General features: G+C 41.1%; 1 protein-coding gene across 1 annotated transcript; it reads right to left on the bottom strand.

The window, feature by feature from the left end:
• Positions 1–4,242: 4,242 nt before the first annotated feature.
• LOC147429523 (putative disease resistance protein At5g66910) lies at positions 4,243–6,649 on the bottom strand. Its single transcript, XM_086495036.1, has 2 exons — positions 5,905–6,649; positions 4,243–4,316 (listed from the first exon to the last, which is right to left on the bottom strand). Exons 1-2 carry the CDS (start codon positions 6,647–6,649, stop codon positions 4,243–4,245), a joined length of 819 nt encoding a protein of 272 aa, XP_086351162.1.
• Between the last annotated feature and the right edge of the window lie 13,073 nt (positions 6,650–19,722).

Raw genomic sequence — 19,722 nt, 5'->3', positions numbered from 1 at the left:
GTTATATTAGATTAGATTTAGGTCTCCATAGACTGCGATGCCTGCATGAAGCGGGTGAAGAAAGCCCTCAATGGAATATAGGGTATTGCTGCCTTCACTCATGGTGGGCTCCGTCGATCCAAAAGTACTGGTGAAATGTCTTCAGAAGATAGGGAAGAAGGTGGATCTTCAGGGCGGCAAGAGTCACTACATCCCCGACAATGACCATCTAGACAACCTCTAGTCATTCAACAGCAACTTCAAAGTTAGTAACAAGAGCAAGAACGGTCCAAAGGGCCAATTGCTGTCGTCAGATGTGGATGGAGATGAGGCAGCGTCACCGCCGGAAGTTAACTCTGACATCTTTAGTGATGAGAATGCCAACTCTTGCCGAGTTATGTGAAAAATTATGTGTTAAATCAGTTTTAAGGTTCTTATAATCCCTGCTAGTTTAGTTCTTTGTTTTTAATATAACATAATTTACGTTAGATTTAGATTTATGTTATATTAGATTAGACTTAGGTTTATTTAGGTTTACCCCCCCCCCCCCCCCCCCCACACACACACACACACACACACACATACACACACACACACAAGAAGAAGAGAGTTTTAACGTCGTAGGAAACTATCCCAAAAGACGTTAAAGATTAGGTTAGATGTAGACTTACGTTAAATTAGATATAGGTTTATTTTTAGTTAGATTTAGGTTTATTTAGATTTACGCTTATTTACGTTAGATCGAGTCCACGCAAGAATTACTTACGGTTTAGGGTTTAGAGTTAGACGAACAGTGAAAAGATCTACTGTGAAAAGATGTTAAGATGCTGTGAAGTGCTACAGCTAGAGAAGAGGCAAAGGGGTTTTGTCCACTACATGCAGTATCATGTAGACGTGGGTCTGTAGATTTCTTGTACCCACAAATATAGGTATTGACCAATAAAGACGAGATTATAACCCGGTGGTTCTGATCTCCGTGCACCTCTAGACCGAGGTGTGCGGGGATTGGACATGACTAGAGAATGTGAGGTAGAGAGAGAGAGAGAGAGAGAGAGAGAGAGAGAGAGAGAGAGATAAGACGAAGAATGCCAATAGAATATTAAATTTGTTGTCCAGGTTATAAGATTTTTATCCTCATTATGAGTAGTGACGAGGATGTGGGACCGTCCAACCGAAACACCTATCTCTCAACGAGGGTCTTATGTCCTTGTAATCAATGCAAGCATGCTGTGCGACGGACAAGACGTGTTTCTTTGTAGCACGTTCGCGAATTTGGCGAGTTCGATCTATCTATTATAGATCGAGTTGTTGCCAATTATAACTCGTCGAACTCTGACGCTGGCCAACAAGCAGCAATCTTGCAACCCAATAGACGTGTTCGCAGGCGCTTTGGTCAAGCAGCATATGTGAGGCCATAAGATGTAGCCTCTGACAGCTCGGGGGATGATCATGCAGAGCACACCCCCAACGAGGCAATGTTTGAGCTCGAGATTGATGAAATGATCGAGACGATCATGGATTCAGAAAGGCTTATCTATGATGATATGAAAAGTGAAGCCGATACGCCATTGTATAATGGAGCACGTATGTCTAGATTGAAAGCACTCCTGGTTCTTTTCAACATGCAGGCAAAGTTTGGATTTTGTAAGTGTTTTCGCATTGCTCTTTATGTTCGATAGTTTAGGGTTTATGAGTTTTTTAATTCTAACATAATGAAATCTTTGTATGTTTTGACAGTGGTCGATGACAGGACGTGATCCCACACCGTACGAGCGCGAGTACGCAGGCAGGAAGGGCTTAAACGCCCTGCTGGACATTCTCAGTTCTCGCGGCGGCATGGTTAGTATTAGGGTTTACTCTTTTCTATTTTTTGTATTGTTTTATAAATGTCGTTATATGTTTATACTTATTGAAAGCTGTCTTATTTGTCTTTTTTTGCAGAATCCGACAGATACGCTGCTTGGACGCAATGAGACGTCTGACTAGACGACGTCAGTTTAGCCGTAGCTAGATAGCATTAGTTTAGGGTTTCTCATAGCTTATGTATCATGAGACGGCATCAATACGTCTTTTTGAACCATGTATATTATTACATTTGTCACCGCAGTTCATTTTGCCAATCAATTCTTTATGCCTATGATGTTGTACAATTGTTATTATTACATTTGCCAATCAATTCATTTTGCCTATGATGTGTACAATTGTCAATTTTATGCTTGTTAATTTTGCAAACAATGCGTCTTGTGGGTGACTATTTTGGGTCTATTATCTACCGTTGCACTTTTTTAAAAAAGTGAATCAAGTACAATATGGTTGATGGGTGGCAGGGCATTCAATGCCCTGTCACCAAAAAAAAAATCTCTCGAACGTCGCTATAACCGTCGCTATTTATGGCTCTGGAGCGTCGCTATAAGCGTCGCTATAAACTTCTGTGTAAACGTCGCTATGAGCGTCTCTATATAGCGACGCTATTAGCGACGGTTTTAGCGACGCAAGGGGTTATAAAAACCCATTGTATTTCCGTCGCTAACAGCGTCACAAGAGCACACAACCTCTTGTAGTGAAAATACCCTTCTCTCTCTCTCTCTCTCTCTCTCTCTCTCTCTCTCCCCAAATTTTGCATAGCTTAGTCTTTTTCACAATAGGGATGCGTTTTTTAGTGCTTAGCAATAATTTGTCACAAATTACCTCACAAATGTTGCAAAATAATAAAGCAATTCATCTCCGAACCCTACATAACCAACTCAACTTCTAGTTTTAGTATCTTGCATTGATAGACAAACAATCTGCTTATCAAAAGCTACAAATGTTTTATCTTTCGAGAAATTTAATCTCTAAACCAAGGGTATTTTTGGAAGTTTGGAAAATGTGAAGGACATTTTGGAAATTTACGACAAAATATTGGGAGCATTTTTGGATTTTTTGAAATTTGAGGAGTATTTTGGGAATCTCCACAAATTAGAGGGGTATTTTGGTAATTTTTCCTAGAAAGAATTTAGTGTCGTTTATGAAAAACGATTCAACAATTAGCTCACAAATAGAAGCTTTATGTCTGTCTTAAAAGATTTCATAGCTCATCTTATTATACGATAGTCCGAGTCACAATACATTATTATCAAAACAAGACCTTCGTTATATAGAAGCACAATGCACTCTTGACCTTCAAAATCTTACAAAAGACCTTCCAAATCCTTTACAACTCCATGTTTTTGTCACAATTTTACCTTTTATGTGAGATTTGGGGACCCTACGAAGTCTTTAGCGTTTAAAAAACTTAATAGCTCATACATTCTTCTTGAAATCTTTAACGTTTAAAAGGTTTAGTTAAAGATTGCTTGCTCCGCTAACCTCGCAGGTGGGCGATAACGTACAGATGCAGCGAGCTCTTGAGAGCGAGGCCGAAGAGGCGCGGACGTAAGGACCCTGGTCTTGGCAGTGCGCACCAGCAAAATATCTCTCTCTCTCTCTCTCGACTCCGAGTGCCAACAACGATCCCCCCCCCCCCCCCCCCCCCCCCAAAACCCAAAACCAGAAAACTGCTCTCTCTCTCTCTCTCTCTCTCTCTCTATATATATATATATATATATATATATATATATATATATATATAGTCTCCATTCGCTCGACTAACGTGGCATTGAGGCATTAACCGAAATCATCTGAGAGATCATAGAAACTAGAGGCCTCTCCATATATCTCCATCCATCAGTGCTACCACATCTGCTCTGGTGGTCCATTGAGGGCCGAGTCCTTAAATCTAAACCCCATAGAGCGAAAGAGAAAGGACTCAAACAACATGCCGAATAGAATGGCAACAAATGGGTTGGCTACGTCCACTTGTGCACACCGCTTCAAGGCATGGAAAACATCCCGACACAACCACTCCACTAGGTCGCTATCCCAAAGCTAGTGGTTATTCTCGAGGAATGACTGAAAAGGTTGCTCAATATAGCGGCAAGGACTCGACTCTATTTTTGTGACATACATCTATCTCCAAAAGGAGTTTGGTGTGCGACCAAGGCTGTTTCAACATGCAAGATCATGAGCTATGCAAAATGGAGCTAAAAGAAAGAAAACAACCAGACTGCATGAAAGACTAATCAATGTCACAAGGAACGGAATCAAGTCTGCAACGTATTCTAGTTGCTTGTATCCGAAGATGAGGACAGAAATAGTTGCATCAATCGGAATGACCAAGACTAAATTGATCTCAACAACAAGCACCTCTTGCAACAATATTAATTGTTGCGGCTACTCTTATCGCTAGGAAATTATTCGGGTCATGCTACCATCTGGATCATTCTCACATGCTGGTAATGTTGTCGCAACAGGAACAACTGAGCAAAAAGGAGCCATTAAAATGGGAGGACCGACAGTCATTAGTGCATGCGATAGCGATCCTCTTGCATTTACCGTACCCTACAGGGTTAGGAGGATCGTTGTAGAGCTTAATGTTGAGGGCCTGAGTCTCGAAAGGTAGACCATGTAGCTGATAGAGGGTCTACCGAAGCTTGATTGCAACTACCCTTGTGCCCCAATCAGAATGAGGTCATTGATGAGGAAATTCACCAAAAAATGATTGTGGATACTCTGATCAGTAGCATGCAATGATGACGAGCACTATGCTTTGCTAAAACGAATCGCATGCACCCAATGAAGGGTCTGACAGGGATGATGAATCTCCAGTCTACTACCTTTGAGACCATCTTGTTGGGCTGTTGACTATCTTCATGGGTTGATGCTCCACGGCTAGGAAGCAGTGCAGTGCCAAAGCGACATTGGAGAAAGCATTCTAAAAATTCTAGGTCCGTCAAGCAACGAGCTATGCAGGTGGCCATCTATCTAGGCCTTTGCGCTCCTAGTCTCTCACCCAGCAGCAAAGGCATCCATATCCCAAAATCAAAACCAAGAAAGGCCCCCTAATTAATTACCTAGGTGCCCGTCAACTCCACCAATGTGACGTGCCCAAGAGAGAGACAAGTATGGCCGGGACTGAGTGTCACTTCCTAGTGGGTTGGCACCTCTTTATATTAAGCTAGATAGTTGGTTACATGGGGTTCATGCCAAGACTCCACTAGAACCTTATCCTACACACCACAATACTACATGATCCTTAATATCTTTGCTAGTAGCAGTAATTGGCCCTAGAGGCTAGTTTAAATGTTAAACTGTCTATTGGGCCAAAACATTATCCACCGTGGTGGCCCCATGTCTATGAGAAAAACAAATGAGAGAGAGAGAGAGAGAGAGAGAGAGAGAGAGAGAGAGAGACTAGCGGCAGGACATTTAACTCATAGTAATTTCACGGGAACACACATTTTTCTATATAGAAATTTTAATTTTTTATATCTATCGATCTACTTGCACTAAATTACTAGATAGAAAATTTGTAGCAACTATTACTATGTAGGAAATGTTACAACCTATGACTTACTATATAGTAATTGCTTACACTAAATTACTAGAGAGCAAATGTGAAGCAACTATTACTATGTAGAAATGTTATAGCTCATGTCTTACTATGCAGTAATCACAAACTAACTTCATTTTCCTAGATCCATCTAGCAAGAACGTTAGATTGCTATATAACAAACTTGTAGGGAGCATGATTTTACTAGTTCTATCTAGCAAATACATAGCAATGCCTCACTTTTGCTAGTTCCATCTGCTATATTTGCTATAGATTTGCTAGTTCAATCTAGCAAATCAATGAAATGGGATGATATCTACTAGGTGGCAATTGGTCTAAAGCTCCTACCACACCCCCCCCCCCCCCCCCCCCCCCCCACCCTCCGCCTCCTCTGCAGAAGCTCATGATGATGTTGTAATGTCGAAAAGCTCTTGTGCACGTAAAGAGGCCAACCAGCTTATCCTAATTCCACAAAGGAGACCTAAAATCTATATATGATTTACCAGTCCACTCACCTTGAACTTGTGGATCTTTGCATATTGCTAATGCAAGGGTAGTCTTTCCAATCCCACCCATGCCTCCCACTATCGTCACCATCTTGTCGTCGCCACCGAAGAGCAGCAACTTCACTTGGTCGATTGGATTGTCCAGACCCACTAAAAACCGATCGACGTGGAGCTCATCCAGTCGTTTCCCGGGCTCAGTACTAATCTGTCCCACGTCATCATGAGTTCCACTAGTGTTGTTAGCTTGCCTCACCCAGTCCAAAAGAAGACTTGTGTTTCCATCCATCCTTGCCATCAAAGGATCGATGGCTTCCCTCAACTTGTCCTGCTCTTCACGCAGAACCTGTTGGTGTGCATATAGCTCCTGCAATAACAGTGTGTTGAACGCTGCCAGGTTTTGCAAGTGTTGCAGGATCTGTTTCCTGAGCTTGAGGATGGTCCTTCTGTAGCGAAGTCGCTGAATAGGATGCCAGCCGCTGAGTTGGATGCAGGACTCCACCAGAAATCTCCCCTGCTCAAGTTGCTCCTTGAAATCGAGCAAGCGCTGCTCCCAGTCACGTGCAGGTATCTGCACATGGCGGCATATCTCGCGGAAAGTGGGCAAGTGAGTATCAAGATCCTGGGCCAGGTCCTTGCAGTTCTTCTTGCACCACACCATTTTGGAAACTGCATCTTTGGCAAGTTTGTAAAGATCGGAGTATGCTTCAGCAACCACCGCACCCACAGCAGCTCCCACCAGCACACCTTCCGCCATAGAGGAGAGGCCTTAGAGAGAGAGAGAGAGAGAGAGAGAGAGAGAGAGAGAGGGAGGGGGGGGGGGGGGGGGGGGGGGGGGGCGGAGAAGATGAAGAAGAGAGTTTTAACGTTGTAGGAAACTATCCCTAAAGATCTAGCCGACGAGGAGTTGAACTCAAGACCTGTTATTCAAGAGGGAAATGGCATAACGAATCTACCACACTTGGTGATAGAATAAAGGAGAGAAGATAGCTTGAATAAAGGAGAGAACTAATTCAGAGAAGAAAGTGAGAGAGAGAGTAAAGGGATATATAGATCGAATAAAGGAGAGAACTTATTCACAGAAGAAAGAAAGCGAGAGGGGAGAAACAAGGTGAAAATTCACTATGGCCTACATAAGCTATAATAAGAGACTTCTTTGTAAGAGAGAAAAATAAAAAGTGACACTAGTAATGTAAAGTATGTGATATCACATTTAAATATTATAATTTTTTGAAAAAAAGTGTAACAATGAGCTGTTTAGATTACTTTATATTTCAAAAGCATAAAAACTAATGTTTGACACCCAATACTCAATGCCCCTCTTTAAAGAGAGAGGTACACAAATGTCAACATCCTCTCACAAGGAACTAAAAGAAATATTTTAAAGAAAGTTTATTAGCTTCTCGTGTGGCACTAATCCGCACACTTTATCCAATGGTCCAGAGATGCATCCAAAATCCAACCCGTTACTAAGGACTACTTATGTAGTCAAAAAACAAAGCATCTTCCTCTCTCTCTCTCTCTCTCTCTCTCTCTCTCTCTCTCTCTCTCCCTTCCACACATCATGTCATCTTTTTTTCTTCTTCCCAATGCTAATGAGGATCTTCTTAATTTCTAGGTAATTAAGCAACTCAAACAAAATTTGGCACACATAGTTGAGAGGACATTGAGGTTTCTTTGTGAGAGAAAAAAAAAGAGAAAGTGACATTAGCACTTCAAAATTTTTGGTCAAATAGAGTATTACACTTTTTGGAAACAAGTGTAACAATGACTTATGTAGTTAACAATATATTCCAAAAGCATTAAAAATAATGACTAAACCAATATTCAATGGCTCTCTTTAAAGAGAGAGGTACAAAAATGTCAACACCCCTCACAAAGACTTAGAAGAAATACTAAACAAGGTAAAGTTTTTATGTTGACCTAAAGAAAGCAATAACTTTAGTTGTAATACATTGTGTGTGTATGTGTGTATATGTCAGTGTTCGAGAAAAATCATTTTGAAAAACATACTAAATTTTCTTTGGGGTAGATTCAAAGAGAAAATTTTACAAAATAATCGATAATTTTTACAATTTCACTCTATTTTTATAAAATTTTCAAGCGGATTTTCTCCTTCTCCTTCTTCCTTCAAGCAGCTAATTTGGATTTTCAACCGGCTCAAGGCTAAGTTAAGCTATACTTTTGGCTTTCTAAAAGAAGTCTTCGAGGAAAGTTGGATTAGGCATACTTTGAATGTTTTCAGTGATGAATGAGACTAACTTTAAATGTTGTTTCAGTTTTAAAATAGTAAATGGATCTTTATATTTCACCTTTCATTTCATATCCTGACATTTCTTGACTTTTTTTTTGCATTCTATTGTTTTAGAATGTCAAAGTGAAACTTCACCTTCCATAATTCTAGTAAATTCTAAACACACACACACATATATGAGTTCTTTCATAATTTCACAGCTTCACATGGCTCGACTTTTCTTGCATTCTATGAATTGATTCTACTCAATATTCGAGAAAGTCTCTTTTATTAAGTGGACGTCGGCCGAGTTTCCTCTTCACAAAGAAGAAAACAAAATATATTAGCATAAAATTTTAAATTTGCAAGAATTTTGAGCTATTTTCTCCCATATTTCACCGTTATTCTTGCCGTTACTATGGTTTGCATATGGCTGGTCTCGATTTTCAACGGACTCAAGGCTAAGCTGAGGTAGTCCTGTTTCAAACACCAATTCCAGTTAAACTCAACCTAACTTTATCACTTTTAAATTTTTTAGAAAGCCGCCGTGACCCTTTTACTTTTTTCGAACACTGGTGTGTGTGTGTGTGTGTGTGTGTGTGAGAGAGAGAGAGAGAGAGGGATGGAGATAAAAGAAAAACCGAGGTCCAATGTAATCGGCTAAAATTGTAAAATCCCGATTAGATTTTGAGCTTGTCTTTAAGAAAACCAAGAAATTTACCCAAGTTTTAGTGTTATTACCGGCAAAAGCTTCAAATTTTGACCTAAATATTGGAAGAATTTCAAGTTTACCCTTATTTTCATCGGTTAGGGAGAATCTATTTTTCTAGACATGGAGGGAGGGGGAGCTAGAGGATCTTTTTTATACATTCTAATGATTCACATCAACACCAATATAGAGACACCTTTTAAAAACAGTAAAATGAAGAAACAAGGTGAATGATCACGATGGCCTGCTAAGATAGTGCTATAAAATTAGGAGCAAGGCAAGGTACTAAGAAAAATACTCACTATTACCGATGTGGTTAAAAGATTTTGCGATCTGCATTTGATGCTTATTTTTTTTTATGGGAATGAGAGCTAAGGTGCTCAATGTTAGCCCTACAATCCCTCATAGTACATGTGATCTTGTTTTGTTTGGAATAAAGATGAAGTCCTCAACGCTAGCCCATGACAATCCATAGGGCCACTCTTTGCCTATCTTGCAATTATCCTTTGATAAGAAAGGTAGCATGATCACTATGATCATGGGATGTTTTTTTATAAAAATCCAAGAATCTATGTATGAGTTTACAATATCCTCAAAGAAAAGTGGAGAGGGGACATTTTCTTGCACCAATGATCCTTGATAGTAATAGGTACTTTTGGAAGGGGAGGCTTTGGAATCCGCTCTATGAGGACTGTGGTGGCTCCCAAGCAAGGGGTGAGGCAGTTGCTTCAGCCAGATGAGCTTCTGGCAAGGGTCGAATGGTCACTACAAACCATGGTAGGGATGTAGCCTCCACCCCAAACAAGTATAGGTAAGACTAGTACTACCTGAATGAGTGCTAAACAAGGAATAGCGGTACATTGGACGACACTAGATCAGGATCAGCTGTAGACCAACTTGCTACAAGTAATGCAAATGCACAAAAAGGCATAAGTGTGCCTTGTACAAACATGAACGTAAGTTCAGACAAAGGTCCATGTGTTGAGTTTCATGATAGCAATGATTCTTTGTTGGGCATTAAGAATATGCAAATTCACCAACACAAGCACATTGGTACCTAACATTGCTTGAGAGACCTTTATCGCATCCTTAAAAGGACTGTTGTTAACTGTAAGTTCCATCCAAATATACGAGTGCATTTCATTGTTTATACATTAAGTATCATCATGAAAAGCAATCATTGTTCCTGTAAGAATAGAGTAAATCATTTTACATACACAAGTATGCATTTCAAGATTTCTCCTCCTCGCAATAACCATAAGTAATAAGTAATGAGGGTACAACTTCCAGGTCCATGGCACCAAATGAACCAGCAAAGGTCAATGCTCTTCCAAGCCGGGGCCGCATCACCCTCAAGACCATCTCTCGATCTTTCCATTGTTAAGTTTGGGTAGTACTCTTACGCTCGACTGAGAGTCTAAGCTACATACTCATCTGCACACCCAAAGTTCTTTTTGGTGAGAAGTAGCTAGGGACTGAAGGAGGTTGTTGTAAGGTTCCTCTTTACACACAAGCTCCATTCACTTGATATGTATATCAAATGTGTGTGCACGCACAAGGCTTGAGTTTCAATCCATGAAATCTACTAATAGTATTGAGAAAAAGGGTTGAAGAGCTTGAATGACCACATCATACACCATTCAAATGCCAGCTACATGATTGTTTGTTTCTGTACTCTAGCATTATGACCGTCTTGCAATACTCAGGTCATTAAGCCGGCTTGCGAACACACAATCGCCTGCACTAGCAATTATCTACAAAATTGTGAAGGGCTTGATTGGGTAAATCATACAAATGCTTCATACAGAAGTGGGTTTTTTTTGTAACCCAAGCATTAAGCTATCTTGTAGACACACAAAAATTACCCATGCAGAGAGTCATCCTCAAATGCTGAAGAGCTTGCATGAGCACAACATACATCACTGAAATGATTGGTACATGAGTTGGGTGTTTCTATACTCCAATCATTAAGCGGCCTTGCGACACAATCATTGGTGTAGGTGGTCATCTGCAAAATGAATCTTTGAGTGTGACACACACATCAAAGGAAGCACACCGAGGAGAATGGTTGGCTGCCAGAGAGCTGCAGATAGACCAATAAAGTTCTAAACAATGAAAATATATATGTATGTATATTAGGAAAACAAGGCGAGGCATCACATGGGCTGCCAATGGATGGAACTCGCAAGGCGGTAATGCAGACGGCTCTACATAGTAGCTCGCATGCACACGCCTTCTCCACACTACAACAACGTTTCACCCCTTAGCTTGCTCTAGTAGAACTCCTACACAAGAAGCATTAAGGCCTTTAAAAAAAAAAAAGGTATTATGCCCACGGCAATATAGACTATGTGCACAAATTGATTTCCTTTGCTTAATGCCTTCTTTTGAAACTCAGAGAGTTCTTCAAACATATGTATGTTGTGATTATCAGAATCACTATCTTTGATAGTTAGTTTACCATGAGTTTCATAGTAAAGGGTATTAGCGGAAAGAGCAAAAACTTTGTTATGCTTATATACCTGGGAAGTTGAAACTTTAGGTGAACTCCAGTTACCAATAGGAGTAGCTTCTTCAATCTTGACGTTGTCGGAGAGGAGTCTCATAAAAGATGAGATGATCATCGCCATGCTGAATATTTGATTATGCCAATGAAGTAGCTAGCTCTCTAGGTTGTGAACGGATTGCAAATATGCAGAAGCACTAGATTGTGGGATGAATAGGAGTCTGAAGTGGCTGAGAATGTATGTGTCTAGTGGCACCTTGCCTGCAATGGCAACTCAATAGCGATAGAAGCTCCTAACCACAAAATTCTAGGAAACCCTCACGAGCACTCAGAGGTTACTAGTAATACTTCTCACAAAGAGTTCTTGTTGAGCGATGGAATTTGCTTGCTCAACCATATTTTTGAGCAGGGGCAGTGGAGTATACTTTGGTTACTCCTTGCGAGATAAATTAAGCTTTAAAGGCCGTTGCTCTTATTGCCAAGTATCTGTTTCATCAATTTAAGGACTAGAGCTTGATGTAGATGATAGAACATACCTTTTTTTCTCTGGGAATGAAAAGGACTTCTTTACCATATTGGTTATTCTTGGCTCACTATCATCAAATAAAACTGGCATTTCAATATCCTGAGATGAAATCAATGTTTAATCGTCTTCAGATTGATCTCGATCAGACTCATATTCTGCATATTCTGCAATTGGAACGTCGTTATGTTGCAGAGTATTGCAATAGATGACATCATAATCATATTTATCTTTGAGGAATGCATTTTTAAAATTTTGTTTTCTTTGAGGGCATTCAGGGGCGATATGCCCTTGCTTGTTACAAATGTAGCACCTTACCTACTTTCTTTCTTCTTTGCTTAGCTTGCGTTTGCGGCATGCTACTTTGAACCTTTTCCCATATTTGTTTTTTCTTGGTTTAACCTTGTAGTTGCATTTAATTTTATCTCTACAGCCAAAGGTCTTGACCTTTGTTTCTTTGTCCCAAAAGTGAGAGTTGAATCCTTTCACTTGCTTGATATCCTTCTTCATCCTGATTCTGGCACACTCCAGATCAGTGACCTCATCAATGAAAGCATTTATGTGGGCTATGGAAATATTTTTGTCCAGATTAATTCTTTCTTTTACCAAATTTGCAAATGACTTAGGGAAAGAATTGAGATAATACTGCTTATATAATTTGATTTGAAGTATCCTCCAGGGTACTGTTACATCAGATGAGTCATATGTTGCTGATATTGTTCTATGTGAGTTAAATCACATAGCTTACTTCTAAAGAAGGCTTCCTTATTTCTCTTTTGAATCTTGTTCGTTGATCCAAGGAACTGCATAACTAAAGCAGCAAGAATAGTGAAATAAAATTATCAAAGTTTTCATGACCATCATGACCTCTTGCATGGCCTTGCTATCTGCACTTAGTCATCCCACCATGCTCTTAGCATGCCTTGAAATCCTGATATGATCATAGAGACTGATTGTCTTTGCGTCAAGTCTTTGTAATGAATTCCATAATGGGTAGAATTATAGATGAACTCAAAGTCTTTCGAGATCTGGTCTTGATTCAGTTCATCAATGTCAAGAATGGTCATATCTCCAATATTTGAAACTCCTTTCAGTGTGGTAGAGGAAGATGATGAAGGGGCTTCAATCTTGACATCCTCTATTTGCATTTTAACTAGATTAGGAATTCAAACTTCATCTTCAGAACTGATGTCTGAAGAATTATCAAAAGATTCTTCGAGAACTGGAAATATTGTGGAATGACTATATCCACTTCATCCAATTCCTGCTCTTCATATTCAACACAATTGTCATCCTGAAAAACTGTCCATTGCATGTCTTCTGGTAAAATAGTTCTTACTACCTCCCCCATTTTCTATCTTTGTTTCCATGGTTGTATTTCGGCATTGCTTCCCCAACAATGATAGGGATTAAACCCATCTTGGATGTCTTCTTCCATAAAAGGTGACATTTTCAGAGGAAATCTAGATACAAAAGAAATCCCAGGTTCTTGTAACACTATGGAAAACATGTGAGGAAAATCCTTATATGTGAGCCACCACCAAAATTAATGGCATGTTGCAAAGCTGTCTGCTGTATATCAGTTACTGGTGCTTTGCCTTTATTTGAAGGAGATACGTTAGATACCCCCTGGGGAAAAAAGATGTGGGAAGTGATAAGAAACAGTTTAGAGAGTACCTGATATTGCAAGAGGGAGATCTCTTTAAGAGCATTGGTATGCCAGTTAGAAGTTGACTCTAAGGGTTGCACACGAGTATTTGGAGAAGGGACGATATAAGGAAGACTGTGGGTAAGATCCTTCTTGTCAAATGCTGCCTTCGTAACGAGATCAATACCATTAGAGAAAAATTCAGAGGCAATGATGCGATTATAGAGTTTGCATCGAAACAACCCTTCATAATATCTATAGGTTTCTGGATGAATCACGCCAATGATGGAGGTGAATAGCGTCGATGGGAAGTTGAAGTAGAGGCTTGACTAGTTGGATAATCAGATGGTCCGAAGGACATCTGGTATACTGGTTTCTCAATACAGAAGCTATATCTTTTATAGATTTGGATCTGCCTAAGATTTTGTATTGTGCAGTAGATCCAAGCTTTTGAATATTTAAAGCTATTGGTTGTCGTACCTCATTGAGCAGAGTCTTATAAATATCCAATTTCCATTCTGCAGGGAATTCAAATTCTTGCCAAATGACCATTTCATGCAGACTGCACAAAATTGTGTCATCCACCATTGTAGCAATATTTTGACGGAGGATTTGATATTCATTGTCTTGTAGATAGCCAGAATTGTATATTGAGGGTAGATAAGTGTTGATAGTATGGATTATCATGCGATAGGCTATCTGTAGGTGGTCAGAGTTATGTTTGAGATCAAAGCCATGGGTTTTAATGAGGAGAGAGATTACCTCATCAAAATATTTGTCGTGAGTGGAATTGGAGTTGATCTCTTTAGATTGCTGATTTTAGTGTTAGAATTTACAGCTACTGGTGATTCATTAGTTCAATCAGTAGAACTGGAAGAGAAGATAGAAACTGAACTGGAATAGTTACATGAACTGAAATACATTTGTTGAGGAGAGAGACAGACTGAATGACTGGAATAAGTGTTCAGATTCAGATTCAGAGTTCAGGAAGAATGAATGCAAAGTATATATGACTGAAGTACACTCGACTACTGTATTAGGAATTACAGAGTAGGATTACAAGTGAGGATAATGTAGCTCGGGAGAACTGCTTCAGGACTACAACCACACAACTAAGAGTAAGAAGTCAAAAGATAAACAACCTAAAAGTATAGCCAAACTCAATTACAATGTAATGGGTCCTATTTATAGCCCCTTGTGGTAACCGCCATGGTAATTACTGACTGGTCCGCTGCTCGGCTTTCAGGAGCCGGCTCCCACCTAGTGAGACTGCCTCCGCCATCTACATCCTTCCCTCATTTCTTGAATTTTGGTAAGACTCCAAAATTTCTGGAAAAATCCACCGTCTCATTTTTCTAGAGTTTTGAGGAAGCTTGTTGAGTTGGCTGATATTTCTCATGAACGTAGCCTTCTGACATTTCTGGCTATTGTGGTATTGCTAGCTTTATGCCATATTTTAGTCTTGTTGAGTGCTTGACACCCCTATAATTGTAATTCCAAGGGTGTCCATCCAAAGAGATACCAACACCTGACTGAGAAAATCCACCATCTGATTCTAAAAATTCTTGGAAAAATCCAATGTCTAATTCTGAGAACGGCTGGAAAATTCCTCCATCAAATTTTGAGATGGAACTACCCAGTATCCTTCCACTGAACCCGCTTCCTTTTGCCCTCAGGTCTGGATGGTGTCTCAGAAGTGCTAGTGCAAGCATTTTCCTTCTGAATGAGTCTATAAATGGCCTCCTGCTCAAGTTGATCCCACCTCTCTGTGGTCATTTTTCACTTCATAAGGCATGAGGGGATGATAGGTTTTGGTGTTAGGATCAAGAGTGTGCATCTGCCTTTTGTTAGAGGAGTCCTCGCTAATTTTTGACAATGCAAAGATGTATGGATCCATCCTTCTGGAAGAGGCTGATTTGTTTTGATCCTAGCTTCAAAGAGAATCTTAGCCATCTCTCTGTACTATGGTCCTAGGCCTGGTTTAGATGTAATGTCCTTTTCAGAAACTTTAGAGGACTCAACAGTGAGTTGCAGCAGTTGGTTTGTGATCTTAGTGAGACCTCTAATCTGGATTTTCCATTGTCCCATACATAGCTTGATCCTCTATACCTCATCTCTTAATTCCTGGAAATCATTTAATTGAAGAGCATCATTGAATAGAGTTTGCTAGGTTTTCCATTCCATAGTTGATCGCTCATACCAATCCTGAAGATCATCAGTAATCTTGTAGTATATGAGCCGATCCACTGGTTCTGTATGTTGAGGATATAGTGCTAGAAAAAAACTCGGCAGCTCCACTTCTCTTGCTCGTACAACATACAGGAGAACTGGGGAATTAAGTACAAACTCTAGAAAATTAAGAACAGCCTGGTTCTCCTATTGCATCATCTTTTTGGTAACTTAACCAACTGAAATGATCTCGAGAGAGCAGTTGCGTGTTCTCCTACTGTCATTTGAGTTTGAGTTCCCTTGCTGGTGGTAGTTTGATCTTCAAGAATAGCTCGCACCCACTGATCCAGAACTCCCGTAGCAATCTGCATTTGCACCAAGACCTCTTTTAATTGACTTCGGACATCTTTCATACATTTATATGTCGGCTTATTCCCCAATAGGAGCTCTAATTCCACGGCTAGGGAATGACAATCTGCTGTAGAATGTCGTTGCCAATGTGGATTATCTACTTCTCATCAGCACTTAGTATCCATTTAGGCACTCTCTCTAGCAACTGTATTGTACTAAGATGCTCAGGCAATTGGCACACCTCCTGATCATGAAAAGTATCCGATTCCAATGTTGAACCATTTCCCTAGCGTCAACATATAGTTGCTGAAATCGCTCTAGATCAACGATAAGATCATCGTCCTCCAGATACATCCTGGTTATAGGAGCCTGTTGATGTAGTAATCTCTTGTTCAATGTGATGAGTTGTAATGAATGTTGCTCATCACCTATTAGAATCTCAATCACAACTTTGCATTTCCCTTTATCATCCATACTATGCTGTGACTAGTGTACTGGTGAATTTCTAGTGTTGTTGGGTTGTTAATCTCCCACCTCCTGGTCACTCTTCTAGCTTTCCTTCGTCGCTTAGCACGTATGGGGTGATGGCGACGCGTCTGACCACTCCGAGCCTCTTGGCTAGTAGCAATTGCAGGTAATTTCCATAGTGGGTGTGTTTCATGCATTCTACTCCATTCAGTTACAACTCGTCCCTAGCCCACTGGGTTTCACCTGTGGTAGAGAGCTTCTTCAGGATAAGTTGTACAGGGAGAGGAGGAAGATCCTCTACCCGTCTTCCAAAATAGCGAGAGCAGTAGCCAAACCACTCTTCCCTAGGACATGGGAATCTTCTTACCACTTCTTCTTCAGGATTGTCGAAGTGGATTGGTAGCACTCGCATGCGTCGTGCAAATCGGTAGGCGACCTTCCGTCGCTTATCTTCGGATGACTTCCTCTTTGGCAAGCTGGGTACAACCCGGCTTTCTGAGCTTGAAGCACTTGCTTGGCCAGATGCTTCTCTCTTCGGGGTCATGTGTTTCCAGACTAGCTTAACTTCTCCTTATCTTTGGCTCGAGCATCCCCTTAAGACCACTTTGGAGTAAAGGTTATAACTTTGACTACAGTTTCTTTAGGGAAAAGAGGCCTCACCGTTTTCTTCCTTCTTTGATGTGAATGACTTCTTTGCAATGAATGTCGATGTAGACGATTTTAGCCCTTTCGCTGCCTTCGTTGCTGGCACTCATTGAAAGTGTGTCTTGGTTGACAACAGTGATGGCACTTCACCGACCTCCCACCTGATGCTCTCAATTTGTGGTTAGAACGAGCAACACGAGATGGAGAATTTACCTCTTGAATACTGACGACACTGCAGCCTGACAGTAGTACTTCAATGAAGGCGGCTAGTGCCTCCTTAGTCTCCTCTTCTTCCGTCCTCCAGTTAGAAAATTCCTTCAGCCATTTGTCCATGATTGATGGCGTGCGTCACTTCCAGCATTGTAAACTAAAGGGTCTTAGAAGTCCTCCTCAGTGGGGGCACCAAATGAAGGGAGCAAAGCGAACCCCGAACCCCGACGGCCTCTAAAACATCGGGGGCCGAATGGCACGCCTCAAGCTTGTCATGGTAAAGCGAACAGGGGACACCACCTAACTTTGAGCGACTAGTACGCAGACCACGATGATATGAACACCGCAAACTTACACACACACACACACACACACACACACACACACACACACACACACAGATAGATAGAGAGAGATTGACAAATAATGAAAACCCTCGGGGGTGTGAGGGTGAATTATTTCTACAGTATTTACAATGACCTTCCTTTCAGCGAGGCGGCACACCATGGTGATAGAGAGGTAGGGAGAAAGAATGGTGAAAACTACTTGGTGCGTTCTCTAAGACGACTCAATGATTGTGAAGCTTGCTACCAAGAGTGTGTATACGTGTGTGCATCGACCATTGGAGTCGAGAGGTGGACGTGTCTCCCTTCGCATGGTGAAATTCCCAAGGCAGAGAGAGAGAGAGAGAGAGAGAGAGAGAGAGAGAGAGAGAGACTATCCCACCTTTTGCGCGCCGTCACACGCTGGGATGAGAGAGAGAGAGAGAGAGAGAGAGAGAGAGAGAGAGAGAGAGAGAGAGAGAGAGAGAGAGAGAGAGAGAGAGAGAGAGAGATAGGGAGACTAATTAGATGGCGGGGGCTCTTGGCCGACAGAGGGCGCAAGTATAGGAAGGAAAGGGGGGCGGGGGGGGGGGGGGTTGTGTTATAGAGAGGGAGAGAGAGAGAGAGAGAGAGAGAGAGAGAGAGAGAGAGAGAGAGAGAGAGAGAGAGAGAGAGAGAGAGAGAGAGAGAGAGAGAGAGAGAGAGATCTCTATGGCGGGTGCCCACCGTGCGGGGGGGGAGAGAGTGTGTGAGTGAGGGGGGGGGGGGGGGGGGGGGGGGGGGGGAGAGAGATATTATCCTCTTTCTTGCATGGTGTCTCAAGGATGAGAGGAGGGGAGCGAGTCAATGGGGTGGGGGGGAGAGAGGGAGGGTATTAGAGGGCCAAGGGAGGGAGAATGAGGCCGAGGGAAGGGTGAGGCGAGCGGGTGGGGGAGAGAGAGAGAGAGAGAGAGAGAGAGAGAGAGAGAGAGAGAGAGAGAGAGAGAGAGAGAGAGAGAGAGAGAGAGAGAGAGAGAGAGAGAGAGAGGCTCGTCTCTTTTAAATACTCCTTAGAGTAGCCCTCCGTACTCCTAGAGAAGAAATCAGCAACACAATGGTTTTTTCCAGGTTTATGGAAAATACAAAATTCAAACTCCATAAGGAAAATCATCCACCGTATCAGCCCGCCTTTTAAATAATGACTTTATTAATAAAAAATAATAAGGCTTGATGATCCACATAGAAATGAAACAGCTTGCCTAGCAAATAAAGTCTGAATTTAGTAGCACTAAAAACCATCCCTAAGGCTTCTCTTTCAGTAGTTGTATATAATTGTTTAGCTTGACTGAACCTGCGATTGGCAAAGTATATTGGATAATCAGTTCTTCCTTCTGGCTGAGCTAGTATGGCTCCCATCGCCAGTCTCGAAGCATCCACATGTACATGAAAAATGACATCCCAATTCGATTGTCGAAGACCTGGTTTACTAATGATGGCATTCTTTAATTTCTGAAAAATTTCTTCACATTCAGCAGTCCAATTGGACTTTCTGGTTTTCTTTGTATGTTCATACAATGGTAATGCTTGGGAAGCAAACTTGTGCACAAATCTTCTATAAAAATTAATATATCCCAGGAAATAACTTAATTCTGATGCATTTCTAGGCGCCTTGGCCTGTTGAACGCACTGGATCTTATCATTGGCCATTTCTAGTCCATTTCTGGACACCACATGTCCTAGTAGCTCTCCTTTCTAGACTAAGAAAACATATTTGAATGGATTCAGACAAATCCACTTTTCCTGGCAGCGCTAAACCATCTCCAAAAATAGTAAATGCTTTTCCTCTGTTGAAAACACAGTGAAGTCATCCATGAATATGGCGAGGAATCGATGAAGAAATTCATTGAATATTTCTGTCATACATCATTGAAAAGTGGCCGGTGCATTGCAAAGGCCAAATGGCATTACCAGATACATAAATTCTCCCCACTCCGTAATAAAAATGGCCTTACCCCGATACTCAGGAGCAATCTGTAAACTAGTTATAGCCACTATGACCATCCATA

This window comes from Adiantum capillus-veneris, chromosome 22, assembly GCF_014529385.1.
Source record: "Adiantum capillus-veneris isolate H3 chromosome 22, ASM1452938v2, whole genome shotgun sequence".
Lineage (NCBI taxonomy): Eukaryota > Viridiplantae > Streptophyta > Polypodiopsida > Polypodiales > Pteridaceae > Adiantum > Adiantum capillus-veneris.
The sequence above is the reverse complement of the archived record's forward strand: the minus strand, read 5'-3'. Positions and strand labels throughout refer to the sequence as shown.